Below are 22,105 nucleotides of genomic sequence, written 5' to 3'. Positions count from 1 at the left end.
ATAGAGTCCATCAGGCGCTTGGGCGGAACCACCTAATCGGTTCCCCTCCCTACAGTGGAGGATTGGTTTCCGAAAGTCAAGCCTCAGTAGGAAGTGATCAGACCATGACAAGGGCAAGGTTTTAATGCCCTTCAAGTCTAGATCACATCCATTGCTCCGAAAGAAATACGAGATCAAGCGTGTGACCAGCTGAATGAGTCGAACCCCGAATTACTTGGGTCAAGTCCATGGCTGTCATGGAAGCCATGAACTCCTGCCCCGTCAGAGCGTTCACCAAGTGTAGGCAGGTTGAAATCCCCAGAACCATAAGCCTGGGGAACTCTACCGCCAACTCGGCTACTGACTCGAGGAGCGAGGGGAGGGCTGTTGCAACGCTGTTGGGAGGTAGGTATATTAGCAACAACCCACTTGACCACCAAGGTCCAACTTCATCAACAAGGACTCACATCCGACAAGCTCCGGAGCAGGGATCCTACGAGGAACTAAAGACCTTCGGACGATGACAGTCACTCCCCACCCCTTCGCTGGAGTCGCGGCTGATGAAGCACCTGAAATCCTTCTGGGCACATTTCAGTGAGGGGGACTCCTCCCTCCGGGCCCAGCCAGGTTTCAGTAATACATGCCAGGTCTGCCCCCTCATCTAAAATTAGGTCCCGGACAAGGGGAGCTTTGTGAACCACAGACCTGGCATTTAGCAACAACAGCCTGAGACCAGGGCCCTGACAGTTCTCGCCATCTGGCCCTGGAGTGGAACTAGCAGGGCTGGAAGGAGGGATCTCTGTGATGTAGTGAACCCTCCTTCCCTGGTAATGGCTAGCCCTCAAGTTCCCGTCATACCTGCCCCTCCCCATAGTGACCGTAATGCTCCGGCCCACCCTGCAACCGTAGACCCCATAACCCCTCCCACAGCCTCCGCACCATCCAGCAGGCGATTTTTATCACTCATTCTGGGACGGGAAGTAGGCCTGGGCCCCTATCACTTCTGCAATAGCACTCAGTGGAGGAGGCACCAGGCTGTACTCTCAATCCTCTCATACACACACAGCCACTCATCCATGCATTCCCTATGAAGCAGTATATAAGTCTAACTGCTATTGCTATTATGCTATAGGATATTAATTAAATATTACGGAAACCATGTAGGTTGAAAATTATACTTCTAATATAGTTGATCTTACTACATTAAATCAAATCAACATATCTTGATTCAGGACCTTATTTGTTTCCTCAGATGCAAGTTGCATAATTAGCTGAAGACTACACTTGGCTTTCAAAAACACATCAAAGGTTATGTACACAAAAATGTATACATTTTTTCCTTTTCCCTTTTTATTTTAAATATTTTTATTGTTTTTACATTTAAAACAGTGCAGCACAGTGAAGTCGTAATGACCATACAATCAAATTATATACAAATAATCTTATCCAATAACTTACTTAATACATTATCTATCCTTCTATCCAATCACTATTTACAATTATTCCAGTCTTGTCACCTTGTCTTATACCAATAATAAAATTTATTCCAAACATCATAGTATTCCGATTCCCCTTTATTTTTTTTGAGGGTGAGCCTATCTGCTTCCGCACAGGCCAAAATTTTCCTAATTATATCTAACTCTGATGGGATATTTTCTTTTCCAATACTGTGCATAAATTATATGTGCTGCAGTTAATACATGTACAATTAGATAGAGCACATCTTTTTTATACCCCTCCGGTATTATGCCTAGGAGAAAAGGCATAATGGTTTGGTTTGTATAAATTTGATCCCCACCATTTGTTCCAACCATGACTATATCATTTTCCAATATCTTTTCGCCTCATTGCATGTCACCACATATGATAAAAGGTGCCTGGACGTTTTTTGCACTTCCAACAATTTGGGGGTCAAATCTTTAAACATTTTGGAGAGCTGTGCTGGGGAAAGTTGCCATCTGTAGAACATCTTATACAGATTTTCTTTATAAGCCGTGGCCATTGTTAGCTTCCGATTAAGTATCCAAAGTCTTTCCCATTTAGCCAATTTCACATTGTAACCAAAACATTTTGCCCAGGCGACCGTAGTTTCTTTGACATGTTCTTCCTCAAGTTTATATTCCAGCAAAATCTGTACAGCACTTTGATCAACCTATCTTCTATCTCTATCAGAAGTTTATCTAATATTGTGTAATCTTTGGCAATACCTTCCTTTTTCCCATCCTGTGCAAACCTTGATTATATCTGTAGATAAGACCACCATTCTAGGTGTACCCCTTGTGATGCCAATTCTAGTCTAGTTTTATTTCCCACTGTCTGTTCAATAACTCTTTGTATGTGACAATTTTTTTCATGTTGATTAAATTTGGGTGTATGTATTCTTCCTTTGTGGATAGCCAAATGAGTAGTTCATATAATGGTCATGTTTAATTTTATTCCATACTAATAACAGGAACTGTCTGATATAGTGTGTATTGAAATATTTATGTGCAGATCCTTTTTCATACCATAGGAAGGCATGCCATCCTGCTTGGAGGTCATGTCCTTCCAATTTGAATAATCTTTTGTTTCTCAACATTATCCTTTTTTATCAATCTTAGAATGGCTGCAGTATAGTAAAGGTCCCAGTCTGGAATGCCAAATCCTCCTTTTTCCTTGGTATCTTACAGAGCTTTGAGTTTTATTCTTGTTTTTTTTCCCCCTGCCATATAAATTTAAAGACCAATTGATTCAAAATCTTAAAAAAACCTTTTTCTAATTTAATGGCAATGTTCTGAAACAGAAAAAGAAATGTTGGTAGTACATTCAGCTTTATGACTGCAATCCTACCCATCAGGGACAATTGTAGATTTTTCCACCTAAATCTCTCTTAGTTTTATTAATTAAATTAATATAATTGTCTTCTTTGATGGACACACACTTCACAGTTAAATGTATATCTAGATATTTGTTGTTTCGTTATGTGGACCTCTTGCAATGCAATTATATCATAATTTAGATGGTTTTAATTTATTAAAAGTTGTTTCCTTATCTGGGGCGAATTTAAACCATTGATATTCAGTGATAGGATCTTGACTTCTCCCAACATGATTCTATGTGTATTTAGGTCATGAGCTTCTTGTTGCCCTGATCTCTCTCGCTTCTTTTGGTTCTTCCTCTTTTCTCTTAAATCAGCTTCTTTCTCCTTTTTGTCTCTGATTGCTCCTTTTCTCTTATCTGTGCCTTGAGTCCTTGCATCCTTGCCTCCAACAGTTCTCCTTCCTCATCATCCTGACCAACGAGTTGATTGTAAATTCTTCCGCTTGTTCCACCATGTCTATTCTGAATCTTTTATCTCTCCAAGTTACCAGTATGCCCTCTGGCATCAACCATCTGAAGTTAATTACATATTTATTCAGCACTGATGTTAAAAATTGATAGGGCCTTCTTAATTCTTTAATTATTCTCGGTACCTGTTTTAGGACTGTTAGTAGTTGTTGACTGTCTACTATCGGGTCGTCTCTTGTTCTATTCAGCACCTCATTGTGTATTGATTTTTAACAAACTTTACATGAACTTCCATCAGGAGATTATTCTTTTTTGGGTAGTTTGTCTGGATTCTATATGTCTTGTTGATCTCGCTTGCCATCTCATCATTTTCTATTCCCAAAGTCTTTGTCATGAGATCTGCCATCATATCCGGTAGATCCTCACCTTTTTCTTCTTTTACTTTCTGAAACCGTAGAAATTGGGATGTTTTCTCAGATTCTAACGTAAGGACCATTAGCTCAATGGAACAACCTGGAACAACCTAGAGCTCAACTCCTCCATTTTTCTCTTCCTTCTCCATCCTTTCTTCTATTGCATTATTCTTTGTTTCATTTTTATTGATCTGTTCCTGAAACCTTTCGAATTTATCATCCATATTCTGCATTTTTCCTTTAATTCTCCCTGTCATTTCTTATTTCTCCAATATCCTTTATCAACTCATGATTTCTAGCCACGTTTCTTGCAGAGCCTGTATTAACGTCTGAAGATCCAGAATTGAATTATATCTTTCTCTCTGGAGCTGTCCTCGGAGGATCTCTGGTTGGAGGGGCTGGAACCCAGGGCCAACTGCACCAGCATATGGTCTCACAAGGGGTCTGAGGATCTCATCTCGGTACCTAATGGCAGTCAGCTCTGGCAAGTACATGGAGGACTGTGCGGCCCCCTAAAGAAATGCCACCCCACACCACTACTGACCCACTGCCAAACCAGTCATGCTGGAGGATGTTGCAGGCAGCAGAACGTTCTCCAAGTCACGTCTGTCACATGTGCTCAGTGTGAACCTGCTTTCATCTGTGAAGAGCCAGTGGCAAATTTGCCAATCTTGGTGTTCTCTGGCAAATGCAAAACGTCCTGCATGGTGTTGGGCTGTAAGCACAACCCCCACTTGTGGACGCCGGGCCCCTATACCACTCTCATGGAATCTGATTATGACCATTGAGCAGCCACATGCATTTGTGGCCCGCTGGAGGTCATTTTGCAGGGCTGTGGCAGTGCTCCTCCTGTTCCTCCTTGCACAAAGGCGGAGGTAGCGGTGCTGATCCTGGATTGTGCCCTCCTAAGACCTCCTCCACATCTCCTTATGTACTGGCCTGTCTCCTGGTAGCTCCTCCATGCTCTGGACACTACGCTGACAGACACAGCAAATCTTCTTGCCACAGCTCGCATTGATCTGCCATCCTATCCAGGATCCATCCTGGATACCTGCACTACCTGAGCCACTTGTGTGGGTTGTAGACTCCGTCTCATGACACCGCTAGAGTGAAAGCATCACCAGCATTCAAAATGACCAAACCATCAGCCAGAAAGCATAGGAACTGAGAAGTGGTCTGTAGTCACCACCTGCAGATCCACTCCTTTATTGGGGATGTCTTGCTAATTGCCTATGCTTTCCACCTGTCGTCTATTCCATGTGCACAACAGCATGTGAAATTGATTGTCAATCAGTGATGCTACCTAAGTGGCCAGTTTGATTTCACAGAAGTATGACTGACTTAGCGTTACACTGTGTTGTTAAGTGTTCCCTTTATTTGTTTGAGCAGTGTATGTGTGTTATAATATCAAGAACGGTAGAATTAATAATCTTATGACAATAACAATATATTTCTTTGATAGTAGTATTATAACATTAATTCCTAATCCTTAAATTCAACCTTACATATGCCCCTCCTATTAGTTATATGAATATTCTGAATCCCCTTAGTGTTCTTTCTCTCTCTCCAAAGTCGTTTCTTTTAATAATGTCCCAAAGTTGTTATCAATGTCCTCCAATAGCCAGGTCTCTGCTATCCAAGGGGTATAGTCACCAAAGATTCTGCTTTCTCTTGAAATATGTTTCTTCTTCAGACCGTGTATAATTTACCTATTTTCCCCTAGGTGCTTCAATATTATCAAAGTTGTTCAAAGCCAGCCCTTGTTATGATGACTAAGTTTAAATTCGGCTTCCCAGTCAGTTCAGAGAAGGCAGGGGGGGGGATTTCCTGTCTCCATTTTGACTATTCAATCTTCTCTTCTTGCTTGCTTACTGGCATTCAACTTCGCTCAGCACTTTCCTCTCGCCGCTGCAGTGTGGGAGATAGAAGGGAAAAATCCACCCCCAGTCCTAGCTGCAAGCCCCTCAACCCCCTGGGCTATTTTGGAATAAAATACCTTTCACCAACATCAGGAATCAAATAAGCCACTCGCGACTCTGCCACTTCCTCTGCTTGATCCCAGCTTACTCCGACCAGCTGTCAGCACTCTGGGACAGCCATTGCAGATCACTCTCTTCCGCATCCGGACTTATGAAGGAGATTTCAAGCCCAGACCATGAACCACCATCCTATGGTCGTCAAAACCACTCTTCTTCTTCGGTTTTCCCTACAGGAAACCTCTGGCTTGCAAAAATTTTGCAAAACAAACTTCCCAGATACCAAACCCAGCTGCTCTTCACGGAGCTCTCTTTTCAAACAGCCATTCATGCTGGCAGTTAACCCCACCTCCTCCTTTTCCCTTTTTTAATTGCATTCACCTAGAGAAATTGATTATTGTAATGCAAAAACATGAAGCTTTTTTCATTTTCAGATCATGCTATTTCATTAAGATTCAGTGCTATAGTTATTGCTATTTTTAAAAGGTCTGTTTTAATTTCAATACATGGATGAATTATGTGGAAGAAAAAATAACCAGTAGTTTCAGGACGGAGTTAATAACAAAATGGGCCTTTAATGAGTGAAAATATCCCTTAAACATTCAGTGAAAACATGAAAGTGAATATATTTGTACTTACGATTTACAAAAAGTAAAAAGATGCACTTCTTCATAGAATAATTTGCATTCGTTACCAAACCTTTCATTTTAAAAGCCAATGTTGCATCTTCACAGCCCACTTCAATCAATTCTCTAAAGATATTTAAATAAAAATATAGTCCTTTTACTTTTTAAATAAAACTTTAACACACTAAAACTATTGTAATTAATAATTATTAAATATGCAGCACATATTCTGCTCATGATTCCACTGTTTTATAATCTTTAATCCAGATAAAGCCAGATTACATCTTCTATATCTTTAATATTACTACTACTAACCAGTAATTAACAGTTTTAGATACAACAGTAAATAATATCACTGTAGAAATTAGTCAAAATTCCTTATTCACAAAAAAAACTAATTTCAGTAAATACATCCTCTTATAGTTATTTTCATACCTCCATAGAAGTACAGAGTAATTTTTTTCATAATATACAATTTAGGGAAACACCTTAAATTGTTTTTAGAAGCACATGGTAGCCCATTTAAACTATTATCAGACAATCATGAACCAGCTTTCATAAGCTTCAAAGTGCCCTTCCCTTTCACATTCTTTTGCATATGCAAGTACTTGTTTTAGAAGAGTCAGTTCATTTTATCAATGAAGAAAAATAACAATTACTCCAATCATGCTCAAAAAAATCAGTTAACAAAAGATAATTATTATAAATCAGAGATCTCAAACTTTTCTAATCCTTTTGTGCACTATTGAAACATGTATATAATGATAAAATATTTGGAAGAACTGAAAAATAATGTTACCTTCAACCCATTTATTTCAAGTAACCCATTTTTTAAAAAGCCAATTCAATTGTTCGATGTGGCCCTTAAATAACTAAACTAACAAATTTAAAAATCAAGTATTTTACAAACTTAGGAGGCGTTGGCAAACCCCAGAACGATTGCCTGGTGATACATTTGTGCCTACAGACACTATGATTCATGTTTCTGGGTTAGATCTAAACTATACTAGTCTAACTAGTGAATATCAATACAGCAACAAAAGGAACCTTATTTGAGCCTTAACTATTATTTATCTATTTATATCTCACTTTTATTATTTTTATAAATACCTCAAGGTGATGAACATTCATAAGTTCTTCCTCCTATTTTTCCCACAACTATCCTGTGTGGTGGGGTGGGCTAAAGAAAGTATCTGGCCCAAAGTCATGCAGATCTAAAACTCAGTCTCTTGTTTACTACCTGATGCCTTAACCATTAAATCAAATTGGCTCCCTGTATATTAATATTAACAACTGTCACTTTCATTTAAAAGAGATAGTTAATATATATCCAAAAACTCAGTTAACATTTAGGTTGTAAGTATTTATATCTTTAATCTATGTTCTTTCACAAATCAAAGGTCAGGAGATTTATCAAGGGAAAAATAAGGGCGGATTTAAAAAACCCTCAAACGATCAAATAGAATAAGATTGAAGGTCTTCTAGCAGAACCTATACCATTTTAGATAAGTGACTGTCTAGACCCATGTTGGCGAACCTATGGCACATGTGCCACAGGTGGAACATGGAGCTATTTCTGAGAGCATGTGATGTATTGGCCTGTCAGGTCCAGCGTGTGCAGCTGATTTTAGACCTTCATTGTCACCAATTTTCACCCTCCGGAGGCTTCTCCAAAGTTCGGGAATGGACTTCCGTTTTGAGTGTTCGGCTGTTTTTCACCTTTCCCAGGCTCCTAGAAAGCCTCTGGAACCTGGGGAGGGTGAAAAACGGACCTACTGGGCCCACCAGAAGTCGGAAAACGGGTCATTTCTGGCCTCTGAGGGGGGGGGGGTCATTTTTGCCTTCCCCAGGCTTCTAGAAAGCCTCTGAAGCTTGGGGAGGGTAAAAATGAACTTACCGCACCCATTGCAATCGGAAAATTTGCCTTTTTTTGCCCCTAGACGGGTGAGGGAGGGCGTTTTGCTCTCTCTCGATTCCTAGAAAGCCTCTGGAACCTGGGAACGGCAAAAAACAGACCTGTTGGTCCAACTGGAAGTCAGAAAATGGCAGTTTCTGGCCTCTGGAGCACTTCCAGGGGGAATGGGCAGGGCGTTTTCGCCCTCTCCAGGCTCCAAGAAAGCCATGCCCGCATGCGCAGGGCAATCACACGTGCATGCGCAGGAGGCACAGCATGGGGGGCATTAACTAGGGGGCATTGACTAGCCAAACCTGAATCCTGTAGCTGTTCATGTTTTTGTCTCCAGGTCTTTAATCATCTTAGTTGCTCTTTTATGAACTTTTTCCAAAGTCTCAACATTTTTTTTGTAGTATGGTGACCAAAATTGATTGCAGTATTCCAGGTGTGGTCTTATTAGGGTTTTATAAAGTGGTTCTAGTACTTCACGTGATACAACCCAGGATTGCATTAGCTTTTTTGGTGCCTGCTGCGCACTGCTGGCTGATATTCAAGTGATCATCCTTTTGGACTCCAAAGTCCCTCTCACACACAATGGGCCCTATATATATTATAAACTGGCAGAACACCCCAGAAATCAAGCTCAGGATCCAAAAGATCTTGACAAACTAAACAAGAGCCTTGTGGAACCCACTACTTCTCTCCATGTGGATGTAATAAGAACTACATCATTTAGTAGTTTGTCAGCTAGCTACAAATCCATCTGACGCATTGGATTATAATCTCTTTTTTTGAATACTGATCCAAATAGGTTAAGCAGCTCTGCTTTCTCCCTACTGCCTGTTATTTCCTTGCCATCTTCTTTCTCTCTTTAGCAGACCTACTGTTTCCTTGATTCTTTTATTAATGTTTATTTTTAAAAAATATTTGACTTTTGTTGCGAGTCTTTGTTATTCTGAGCCTTTACTTTCCTCACTTCATTTTTGCATGTTCTGACTATCAGCTCATAATCGGCCTGAATTCAAAGTGTTTCTCTTTCCATTTTTTGTACTTGTCCTTTTGTCTTTCAGTATGTCAGAGATATCTTTGTGCAGCCATGCTGGTTTCTTCCTGGATTTCTTATTTTTTCAGTGTATTCTGCTGGACTGGACTTTTATGATCACATTTTTCAGAGTTTCTCATGCTTCTAGGGTTTTTTTCCCGTTAGGATTTTCGTTCATAGAATCTTTCTTAGGCTATTTTTGTTAAAATCAGTTCTTTTAAAGTTTAAGATGCTGGTTGGATTATTCTATTACTTATATTTGCATATTTTATTATATGAATTCCAGTATAACGTGGTAACTACCATCAAAGGTTCTGGCAGTTTCAACTCCTCGATCACTTCTTCTCTATTAGTAAGAATTGGTACATTATAGCTTTACTTCTAGTTCCCTCCTCTACTTTTGGATGACAAAGTTATTGGTATGTTGGTTAGAAATCTATTTGATCTCCCAGTCGCTGCAGTTAGTCTCCCAGTGGACATCGTTAGTTAGTCTCCCGTTACTATTGTGGTAAGTTTCCTACATACTTTGTTAAATGGTTGGCAAATAGTTCATCTATTTCTTCTGATTGGTTAGGTAGCCTGTAATATACACCTATGGCAATGTCACTTTTTTATATTGACTCATATACATACTGGAGAAGTTTTATTTTTATCATATGCATTACCATAAATATGTATCTTTTAAATATAGTGCAACTCTACTTTCTCTTTTTATTGATCTGTTTTTTTGAACAATTTGTATCCATCCCTCAGTACATTCAGCCTCATGGGTTTTCATCCCACCAGGTTTTTGTAATGGCAACTGTCATACCTGCCCTTGTGTACTACTCTGCTTCTAGTTCACCGTTTCCCAAGCTTCGAGTTCAAGACATCTTAGAAAATTGGAGGATTTTGCACAGGCATTAGCTTTACATTCGATATCTCTCAGGTTTGCTATTATGAGAAAATTTGGAGGAAGAATGCTTTATATGTCAGAGGAATTCCTAGAGGAATGGTGGCACATAAATTCTACTACTTAAACATCCCAGCTAAAATATTGAAAGTTGTAGTAGTTGTAGTTGTAGTTGTTTATTTATAGGCCGCCCTTTTCCGAGGGGACTCAGGGCGGCTAACAACTTATGGAGGGGAAGACGTACAATAACATAAAAATACAGTATGTAGTTAAGATCAAACAACATTCATTCAACATTCGGGTGGGGGCAAACTATGGTCTTTACCCCCAGGCCTGGCGGGATAGCCAGATCTTGAGGGCTGTGCGGAAGGTCTGAAGGGTGGTGAGGGTACGAATCTCCACGGGTCGGAGCTGCTACAGAAAAGGCTCTCCTCCGCGTAGTTGCCAGCCGGCACTGGCTGGCAGATGGCACTCGGAGGAGGCCTAATCTGTGGGATCTTATGGGTCGAGAGAGGTAATTGGCAGGAGGCGGTCTCCCAAGTACGCAGATCCACTACCATGAAGGGCTTTATAGGTAGTAAGAAGCACCTTGAAGCGCACACGGAGGTCAACAGGTAGCCAGTGCAGCTCGCGGAGGATAGGTGTTATGTGGGCGAACCGAGGTGCACCCACGATCACTCGCGCGGCCGCATTCTGGACTAGCTGAAGCCGCCGGATGCTCTTCAAGGGCAGCCCCATGTAGAGCACGTTGCAGTATTCCAGCCTAGAGGTCACGAGGGCGCGAGTGACTGTTGTGAGAGCCTCCCGATTCAGGTAGGGTCGCAACTGGCGCACCAGCGAACCTGGGCAAATGCCCCCCTGGTCACAGCCGACAGGTGGTGATCAAAGGTCAGCTGTGGATCCAGGAGGACTCCCAAGTTGCGAACCCTGTCTGAGGGGTGTAAATTTTGACCCCCCAGCCTGAGCGTTGGAACACTAACCAATTTTTGGGAGGGAAACACAACAGCCACTCGGTCTTTTCTGGTTGAGTACAAGCTTGTTAGCCCGCATCCAGTCCCTAACGGCTTCAAGACCCCGGCTCATCACGTCCACCGCTTCATTGAGTTGGCACGGGCGGACAGATACAGCTGCGTATCGTCCGCATATTGGTGGTATCTTATCCCGTGCCTCCGAATGATCTCGCCCACGTTTCATGTAGATGTTAATATACGGGGGACAGGACCGACCCCTGCGGCACCCCATATGATAGGCCTCGTGGTCGATCTCTGACCCCCGACCAACACCGACTGCGACCTGTCCGAGAGGTAGGAGGAGAACCACTGCAAACAGTGCCTCCCACCCCCACCTCCCGCATCGTCGCAGAATACCATGGTCGATGGTAAAAGTGGCAATTTATGGAAAATACAATAGATGAGCTTTCTAAGATTTTGTTGCAAAAAGTACTGTGTATGACATCTCAGTTCCTGGAGAAATGGTGAGATATAATTCAATTTCACTTTTTAAAAATCTGGTTTTAATACATGTAACTGGCTTAGGTAGCTAAAGATGATCTTTTCTGACACTCTATACCCAGTGTCCAATTACAGAGCTGTACTAGTGTGAGGCCCAGATGCCTGAATTTGTTGAAAAATGGCGATCTCCTGCCTAATTGCCTGGAAGATCCACTTCCTGAAATAGGCAGGCATCTCCTCCTCCGCCATGTCACTGGATGGGTCCCACCTCAGTGGAAAGGAAGTTGGTCTGTGTGGCCTTAAACAATCTTGAGAAGTAGAAGGACCAGATAGTCTAGTCAGGTCGATGTTCTCCCCTTGCTCACTAAGAGTCTCAGGTGACCATGTTGTAGATGGAGGACGTGATCCTATTTGTTTGGACCAGGCTTGTACCAACCCTTAATAGAGAAGCCTCTGATGTGTCTTCATTTTAGTAAGCTTATTACTACCAAATTGTATACTGGCCTTTGCAATTTCCCTGTCTAAGGCTTTTTGGCTGTTTGGCTGCCTTCTCCTCAGCTATAGAAGCCCTCTTCTGAACCTAGCTTTAATTTTGGCTGCTGCCACCAGGCTAGCAGATCTAGGCTTACTAAGCCCTTTGATATGAAATTCAGACCCCAGCGGTGAAGAATTAGTCTGGGCTAGGCCCAAAGCAGCACTGTTCTCATCCATAGCAGCACCAACCATCAGAGGGGAAGGTAAGTGCCGTAGTCAATTGTCAGGCCCTCTGCAAAAATATTTTGGCAGTTGGAATTGCCCTAATGAATGTCAGCGATTCTGCAGATTTGAGGCAGTTGTAGGCACTTTAATCATACCGAGGCAATTCACCATACAAGTTAGGCTGAGATGACCTGAATCCCTGTAAGCCGACAGCAAGCCCACAGGTTAGGCCAAAATGACTCGATCCACATGGTGAATTAAGAGCCCAATACTGTGTAATAGAATTCTGTGTAGTAGAATGAGGCCAATATAATTCAAAAAGGTCTTGTTCAGCCGATGCAATCAAATAGCAGCTGGAAGGCAACAAATGGCCACTGGAGCAGTTAAAATGGCTGCTGGAGCAAACAAAATGGCCACCGCTTTAATCAGAACCCTGAGGCAACCGTTTGAGCACCAAAAAAAAGCAGGAAAATCGTTGGGGCTGTGCACGTTAATGGAGCCCTCGGCACCCAATGTCATGGCTTAGAAACTGAAGCCTCCCTTTATGCCCCTGTCTGCTATTTTAAACGCCCAGCCAGGGCAGTCAAAAGGGGCTTTGCAGGCTCCGAAACCTCTGCCACTGCTGCCAATTTGAAAGGCGGCGAGAATAATGAATGCGAAAAGAGCAAAGGCTGTTACTTCAGTGAAATTGGCTCTAAGTTGTCCAACTGCAGCCGGACTGCAATCCAAAAGATCCCGCACTAGGTTGTTAATGTGCTCAGTCTTTCCTGAGTTAGAAGTCACCCTCAACTTCTGTTAATCATCCATGAGGCAAATGTTCGGAGCACCAAAGGGGTGTGAAAACGGCAAGTGCTATAATTTGGGCTAATGGAGCTCCGCAGCAGCACCTATGGTGCTAACTCGCAGTGCAATAACAGTTCTTCCTCTGTAGTCCAAAAAATCAGTTTATAGCACAAATTGAAAAATCTTTCAAAGCTTGAGCTGAGAGCTCAAGAGAAACAGTCCTGCGAGCTGAGACTAAATTGAAAGACTAAGGACCGTTACCAAGGAGATGTCTTCAGACTTTCAATGCAGTCAATGAGCTAGCAGGCTAGAATAACCCTCCTGGACTCTCCCGTCAAACCATGGAGAAAAGAGACACAACAGAAAAGATCATCTTTAGCTACCTAAGCCAGTTACATGTATTAAAACCAGATTTTTAAAAAGTGAAATTGAATTAATCTCACCATTTCTCCAGGAACTGAGATGTCATACACAGTACTTTTTGCAACAAATCTTAGAAAGCTCATCTATTGTATTTTCCATAAATTGCCACTTTTCAATATTTTTAGCTGGGATTGTTTAAGTAGTAGAATTTATGTGCCACCATTCCTCTAGGAATTCCTCTGACATATAAAGCATTCTTCCTCCAAATTTTCTCATAATAGCAAACCTGAGAGATACCGAATGTTAACAGCTAATGCCTGTGCAAAATCCTCCAATTAATTTTCAAGATATCTTGAACCTACATTCCGTCTAGAGTAGCATGTGAACCATTACATCATTCTACACTCAATTTATGGGCATAGTAATACTAATTTAGATTGTAAGTTTACATTTTAACTATACCTGCTAACAGCATTTCCAAAGACAGACCGAATATTGTCGATAGCTGTATTACTTGACAGTGTTCTTATATCTGCAACTGTCTCGCTTTGCTACAAAGAGAAGATAGCATGCAATTACCAATGCTTTTAATATATATGAAAAAAATAGGTGAATATAAATTCACATAATTTTCCTGGGATTTTGTGCATCTTCTATAAGCATTACAGCAGTAACGGAAACAAATTATCCTGGGAAAATATCTCCTTGAGCTCTGTTTAAATTAAAGAAAGATTAAGATGACAACAAAAGAATTCTGAACAGTATCTGCTTTTAAATGTCAACCATATACACTATAGTATACAGGCTACTCAAAACAGTTAATGCATCTCTTCTGTCACACTTTTGGAAAATAGTGAATATAGACTTTTGCTTCTAATTGTGAGTTAGATTGCACTATTTATAAAAAACCCTTTTAGATGTGTAAGTTCACTCTCCCATAAGAAGATAAGAGAAGGACTTGAGGACATTTTCCATCCACCCCCAACTTTGTATCAGTGGCTAATTTTTCTCCCTTATTTCCGCCTCTGATGCTTAGGAATATTGAACAAATAAGGATAGACATGTGGCAGGGACCAGAATAAATTATAAATTAAATTAATAATAGAGGGAAACAAAAAAAGAGAGGAGGAAGAGAAATGAAAGAGAGATGGAGAGAGAGAATGAGAGAGGGCAAAATCAGAGAGGGGGGAGAGAAATGAGAGAGCTGGAGGAGAGAATGAGACAGACGGAAAAGATAGGGAAACAATTCAGAGAGAGAGAAGAGGGAAGAGAATGAAAGAGCTGGAGGAGAGAGAAGAAGGGAAACAATCAGAGAGAGAAGGAAGAGAAATAAACAAAGAAGAGTAAGAAAGAGAGCGAGAGAAAGAAGAAGAAAGAAAGAAAAGAGAGAGAAGAAGAGAGAGAGAAAGAAGAAAGAAAGAAGAAAGAAAGAAAGAAAGAAAGAAAGAAAGAAAGAAAGAACTCTCTCAGAGCTATGATGAAAGCAATGGCAAGCTAGATCTCTTGCCAAGAAAACTGCAGTTTGCTATAAGGCACAAATTGGAAGCAAATCTGATTTTTTAAAGAAATAACAGAGATGGCAAAAATGCATCTGAAAATAAGATTATTTATAATTCTGGATAATGTATTACATTGTCAAACTCAAAAGAAATCAAAATATATATGATACTGCTGTTAGTATCTTGCCAGCTTCTATCAACTTAAGAATTCAATATGAAAAGATTACAGAGAAGCAATTTCCCACAATTAATAACTTTATTTTAGATTTGCTATGGTATTCAAAGAGAAATAAATAAAAAAGAAAGATGGAAAGGGAAGGAAGGAAATAAAGAAAGAAAAAAGGAAAGAGGGAGAGGAAAAAGAGAGAAAACCAGAAATGAGAGGGAAAGAAGGAAGGATAGGGGTAGGCATGGCTGGGGGTGGGTGTCATGTGACTGAGTGGGAATGACATTGAGTTGGCCAGGTTTTTTGGCTCCCAGGTTTGTTTGTTTTTTTCTGTGGGAAACAGGTCCAAATGGTTCTTTAAGTGTTTAAGGTTGCAAACCCCTGCCCTAGAGGTTTTTTAATTATTTTATTAAACATTCAATATAATACTATTTTTAAATATTGAAGAAAAATTATGTTTTACCTTTTTAACAGAAAAACTGATGCCAGAGTTGTGAATGGCATACCTGGTATGTGGAATACATAAATAGAAAAACAAATAGGAGATAGCCAAACAGACATTGAAAAAACTATTAGTGAAGCATGCATAAACTGATATTGATATATCAAACTGAGTAAGACCTAATCCAAAAAAGGTGGATGGAAAGTATACTGCTACCACAGAATGGGACTGTACACCACATCTTTTCCCCATGTTTGGTAATATATGGTAAAAGTAAGAAGGCATCATGGCATCAAATATTGAATTTCACTGTCTGCAAAGCAACAACCATGAAGTGGAACAAAAAAAATTAACATGATACTATCATGACATATGTTTAGGTTTTATTATATATAAGTGGGGAGAGAAGTTACTAAATGATAAGATCTAAAATTAAATAAGCTCTTTCTAAGGAATGTTTATAATCAATGACTTGTAATCAACTATAATGGTATAATATTTTATTTATTTATATGTTAAATTATTGTATTTTATTCCAATTTCATTTTAAACTGTATTTTATTCAAATTTTACTTTAAATTGTATTTTATCCAATTCCATTTTAAATTGTTTTTATCAGATTTTAGTAATAATTTGTGTCTGGAACTGTGCACTTTTATAAGGCAAAGGGCTAATCAATAAAGTAAACTAATCAACTATATGACTCAGAACAAATGTTCTATTGTCTTTTGGTAGTCTTTGTTGGCTTTACAATCATGAGAACAGAAGAAACTCACTAGGCCAATTAGTGTTAGTACTTTTACAGATACTTTCAAATATTTGTACCAATTGTTCTTGGGTTTTCCTCATCTCAAACGTATGATCCAGATGTATATCATAAAGTAATCTCTATTGCTGCATGTATTTTTAATGCATCAAAGATATAATTTTTGGCTAAAAGGAGAAAAATGTTGCAATCTAACAAAAAGCAGCCCTCCTTTTAAGTAGATCACCTGCTGACAACATCCAGTATTTTTGTATATTCTTCACAATAATTTTTAAAAGCTTTTCTCCTGGTGGCTATATTGTAAAATAAATCTTCAACCTGTGGAGACAAACAACAGATTTTAATACAAACAAAAAATTCAAAACCAAAGTAAAGGTTATAAGAATAGTATTTTATTGTAAAGCACAAGAAAAGGAAATGCTGCCAATCACAGTTTGTCTTGCTCCACTTAATTATGCTCTGTCTTCTCTATTTGTCTTAATGTTTTTTAGGACCCCAGAATATTGTCTCTCCCTGCAAGGTCCAGAAAAAATATTATTTGAATGCTGTCATAAAGCAGCATATCATTATATTTAAATTCAGCTCTGCTTTTATATGAAACTTATACATTAATACAAATATCAATTGCAATACACTATGAATATAAGATGAATAACTTAATTGAAAAACTTTCTAATTATGGTGTAATAAAAAGCAGGTTTTTAAAAAAATAATGGATTAAAGTAGCTATCCCAATACATTTATACAAATTTCTATTCAATTTCTGATTAAGTTATTACTTTTCAATATTTAGCATAATCAGTTTTGGTTGCAATGTAATCTCATATGTTTCAGTGCTTAAATATTTTAGTATCTATGTAAATGTTAAAGGTAGAGGTTCCTCTTGCACATATGTGCTAGTTGTTCCCGACTCTAGGGGGCAGTGCTCATCTCCGTTTCAAAGCTGAAGAGCCAACGCTATCCGAAGACATCTCTGTCGTCATGTGGCTGGCATGACTAAACACCGAAGGTGCACGGAACGCTGTTACCTTCCCACCAAAGGCGTGACCCGTCAAAACCGCGGTCCACTAAAGCGCGCCCGATCAAAGCGCGTACGTGACGTCATCAGCAGCGCGACAAATAAAATTAAAAATAAATTAAATTAAATTAAAATTAAATTAAGCAAGCCGATTCACATAAAGGTAAGGGTTAGGTTTAGGGTTAGGGTTAGGTTAAGGGTTAGGGTTAGGTTTAGGGTTACGTTAAGCGTTAGGGTTAGGTTTAGGGTTAGGTTAAGGGTTAGCGTTAGGTTTAGCGTTAGGTTAAGGGTTAGGTTTAGGATTAGGTTAAGGGTTAGGCTTAGGGTTAGGTTTAGGGTTAGGGTTAGGTTAAGGGTTAGGCTTAGGGTTAGGTTTAGGGTTAGGTTTGGGGGGGTTAGGGTAAGGTTTTCGCGTTAATTTTAAATTTACCGCTCACAGCGTGCCGTTTTCGTCGCACTGTGATGACGTCACGTACGCGCTTTCGTCGAGCGCGCTTTAGTCTACCGCGAATTTGTGGTGGAACCACAAAGGTGGTTCCTATTTTTCTACTTGCATTTTTAATGTACCGTATATACTCGAGTATAGGCCGACCGAATATAAGCCGAGGCACCTAATTTTACCACAAAAAAACTGGAAAGTTATTGACTCGAGTATAAGCCTAGGGTGGGAAATGCAGCAGCTACCGGTAAATTTCAAAAATAAAAATAGATACCAATAATGTTTTTGAATATTTATTTCAAAGAAAACAGTAAACTAGCGGTGTATTCAATGAAATACTTCACTCACCTCATGATGCTGATGTCCCGCTGTGATGATGATGTCCCGTGTAGCCGCGGGAGCGATGTCCGCCTCATATGACACACGGCACAGTGATTCCTATCATTGGATCACTGTACCAGAGGAGGTGGGACATCGCTATGTGGCTGCTTGCCATAACAAGGAGGAGGTGGGACATCGTTGCAGAGCGGCAGGAGGGGGAGGAAGGGGAATCGTAAGACAGCCCTGCATTACATTAGAACGTGAGGAGGGGGGATGGTGCGGTGCGCGCTGCGCGGCAAACTGACACAGAGGGAGGGGAAACTCACAGGGGCACTGGGCCATTCACGAGTGTCACCCAGCGGCATGGCCCCGCCCCTTTTTCTCCTCCATTTCGGGCAAATTTTTCACTGACTCGAGTATAAGCCGAGGCGGCTTTTTTCAGCCCAAAAAGTGGGCTGAAAACTAGGCTTATACTCGAGTATATACAGTACTTTTGAAATGCTACGTTGGCAGAAGCTGGAACAAGTAATGAGAGCTCACTCCATTACGCAGCGCTAGGGATTTGAACTGCTGAACCACTGATCTTCCTGATGGAAAAGCTCAGTGTCTTAGTCACTTAGCCCCTGACTCCCTTAATATCTATGTACTTTTCTTCAAAATTATTAAAATATAATTTTACTCAAACCCACATAAATCATGATCATGGATAGACATGGTATGGATGACACCGGGACTGAGAAGGGATACTGAAGAGCTGGATATAATGATTATATCCCAATCATCATAACCCAATAAAAGTGACGTGGAGAAGAGAGAAAAGAGGAGGAAATGGACAATGAATCAAATATACTGAAAGGTAAAGATATATAAAATGGAAAAGGAAATGAATCTCTTGTATAAAGTAAACAGAAAAGAAGAAACATCATTGCAAAGGACTGACAATAGCATATGTGACAAGAAAAATAAGAAAAAGAAACAACAACAAGAGTTACTAGAGAAAGAACTTAAAAAACTAGAATCGGATCTGCAGAAAGAACCCCCCAAAAAGAAAAGAAAAGAAAAAGAGATTTGATAAAATATAGACTTAATTTGATGACACAGGAGGAAATGGCTCAAAAAATCAAAATAGCTAAACAGAACTTTTTTGAAAACGCAAACAAGCCGGAAAGTTGGTTAGTCTATGTTAAAAAAAGAAAGGAGAAGAGAATAATACATCAACTACAAGATGAGAAAGGAAATATACAACATTGGAGAGAAGATAAAAAATATATAATGCATTTTTTTTAAGTCTATACAATCAAAAACATACTACAAGACAACATTGAACAATACCTAGATAAGCTGAATTTAATAAAACTGTGGAGACGAAAAGAGAAATGTTAAATGGGAAAATAACAATGATGGAACTATCTAAAGCAGTGAAGAGACAAAAAAACAATAAGACACTGGGCCCAGATAGACTCTCTGCAGAACTTTATAAGACCATACAAGAACCAATAGAAATAGTAATGCTGGATTTGTACAATGAAACATTTGCAGAGGCCAAACTACCAAAAACATGGACTGACATACGTTACACTTATACCAAAAGAAGATTAGGACCACCAACAGATAAAGAATTACAGACCCATTTCATTATTAAATGTAGACTACAAAATTTACATCCATAATTTCAGAAAGACTAAAAAAAAGTACTAAATGAATTTATTCATCCAGACCAAAATGGATTTTTATCAACAAGACAATTGAAAATAATATGAGAATAATTACAAATACACTAGAATATTACGAAGCACACCCTAGAAAACAAGTTGCATTGATTTTTCTAGATGTCCCAAAAGCCTTTGACAACTTGAATTGGTAGTTCATTATTACACAATTAAAAAACATGCATTTTGGAGAGAAATTTGTGAAGATGGTAGAAACAATATATTCGACCCAAAAAGGCAAAAGTAAATAATAAATGGAGACACCAAGAAGAATTTGATATCTCTAAAGATATAGATTAGTACGCCCCCTATTGCCCCTATTCTTCATCTTAATTTTAGAGATACTACTATTGGAAATTAGACAGGAACAAGAAATAAAGGTCTAAAAATAAAAAAGAAGAATATAAAGTTCCAGGGTTTGAAGACGACTTAGTATTTATCCTAAAGAACCATTAGAATCAGGATCTAAATTAATACAAAAAAAGAAGAATTTAGCAAGGTAGCAGGTCTCAAAACCAAAAAGAGCAAAACAAAGATAACAACAAAAAAATCTTACTAAAAAACAGGAGAAAGAATTGGAGGAAAAAATAGGGATGCAGATGATAAAGAAAGTGAAATATTTGGGAATTTGGCTAACAGAAAAATGTTCATCGATCAAAGAAGAGAATTATTAACAAGACTATGCAACAAATAAAAAAACATCTAGAAAATTGGAGAAAACTGCAACTTTCACTCATGGGAAGAATAGCCACAATCAAATGAATGTATTACCAGATCTTCTGATTTTATTCCAAGTAGTACTAATAAGCCTAGGAATTTTTTTTTAATAACTAAACAAACTAACAACAACATTCATTTGGTTAGGGGGGGAAAAAACCACGTATCAAATTAAAACTATTACAGGATAGTAAAGAGAAAGGCGGCTTTGGGCTCCCAGGTTTACTATCAGGCAGCTGCTCTTACATGGATAAGAGTTTGGATAAAACTGAAGAATAAAAGAATTTTAACAATAGAAGGACATGACTTATAATTAGGTTGGTATGCTTTCATATAGGATGAGAAAAACAAAATACACAGTTACTTCCAAACACAACAAATTAGAAACGCTCTATTACAAACATGGTAAAAATTAAAAGAAATCACTACAACAAAGTACCAATTTGGTTATCAATTATGGAAGCACTAATCTATCCCAATGTAAACAAAATAATAAGATATGAAGACCTATTAGATAACCAGGAGAAATTTAAAACGAAACAAGAACTAAAAAACCAGGGAATAGACATTGATTGGTGGCCATATAGTAGATTCAGACCAGATACAAGTAAGATTTAGAATTATATGGATTCTATAAAGAACTACAAGAATTAGATTAAATTTTACAAGGGACAGAAGAAAAACTGATTAGAAAAATATACAATTATTTACTGTGATTTAAAATAGAAGAAGAAATAGTGAAGGAAACTATGATAACTTGGGCAAAAAAGTTTGGCTACAACATAGAATTAGAGAAATGGGAAAAGCTTGGGGGGAGGGAATTACAAATTGACAATGTTGACAGCCTACAAAGAAAACTTATACAATATGTTCTACAGATGGCATTTACCACTAGTGAAAATGTTTTCAAATAGTTCACCGGATTGGTGTAAATGCAGTCAGCCCCAAGGAACATACTATCATATGTGGTAGACATGCACACTAGCAAAAAAAAAACCTGTCAAACTGGCAGCCTGCAGGCTGGATGTGTCATGGGCAGGCCGCACACATCCCAGTTTTTTACTGAAAGGAGATACTCTTGTTATCTCTCCATGGGTTTTCAGTGATAACAGCTGCTTCAAAAACATTGAGGTTAAGTACAGCAAATCCTCCACTCCCAGTTGTCTACAATGATGTATTCCTGCTGTGATAAACTACAATAAAGTTAGCTCTAGAGTGTAAAGTTATTGGAAAAAGTGGCTACTCCAAATTGTAAACATTAAAAATGGAAGTAACCTACTATGATCTGAGTTCCTTGGTTTCCTGCACAAGGTTTTGGAATGCTCTTCAGTTTTCCATCAGAGTAATTTGCCCTGATAGTAAAACAAAACAAGAGTTAGCTCTTCAAATTTCAAGAACAAATGGAGACCATACAGTTTCACTATGCTATTTTCTAAATCTTTAAGCTAAAGAGAAGCAAACTATCTCTTAGCAGGTTCATTACAGAAACGAAACATGACTCTTTTACAGTTTAATGAGCTAGGTGTGATTCACAAACTCCTGGAGGAAAACATAACAGATCTATCTATTTATCCTCAGATTAATTAATCATTTTAAATGGGCTGGCAGGGAGCAGAAAATTCTAATTAAATAATTTGTATAAT

General features: G+C 39.0%; 1 protein-coding gene across 2 annotated transcripts in view; it reads right to left on the bottom strand.

The window, feature by feature from the left end:
• The window catches only part of MLH1 (mutL homolog 1), a 98,204-nt gene that overhangs the window by 50,423 nt on the left and 25,676 nt on the right, over positions 1 to 22,105 (bottom strand). Inside the window, exons 5-10 of one of the 2 annotated variants that reach the window (XM_032235185.1) lie at positions 21,742 to 21,814; positions 16,485 to 16,576; positions 15,514 to 15,556; positions 13,848 to 13,936; positions 6,275 to 6,387; positions 2,122 to 2,135 (exon numbers count right to left, since the gene is read on the bottom strand). In XM_032235185.1, the coding sequence (XP_032091076.1) occupies positions 2,122 to 2,135; positions 6,275 to 6,387; positions 13,848 to 13,936; positions 15,514 to 15,556; positions 16,485 to 16,576; positions 21,742 to 21,814 (424 nt within the window). Of the gene's footprint in view, positions 1 to 2,121; positions 2,136 to 6,274; positions 6,388 to 13,847; positions 13,937 to 15,513; positions 15,557 to 16,484; positions 16,577 to 21,741; positions 21,815 to 22,105 lie in introns of those variants that run through there. The other variant, XM_032235183.1, reaches the window with a different exon arrangement.

This window comes from Thamnophis elegans, chromosome Z, assembly GCF_009769535.1.
Source record: "Thamnophis elegans isolate rThaEle1 chromosome Z, rThaEle1.pri, whole genome shotgun sequence".
In the NCBI taxonomy this organism is placed as follows: domain Eukaryota; kingdom Metazoa; phylum Chordata; class Lepidosauria; order Squamata; family Colubridae; genus Thamnophis; species Thamnophis elegans.
Note: the sequence above shows the minus strand (reverse complement) of the source record. Positions and strands in the feature narration are given on the sequence as shown.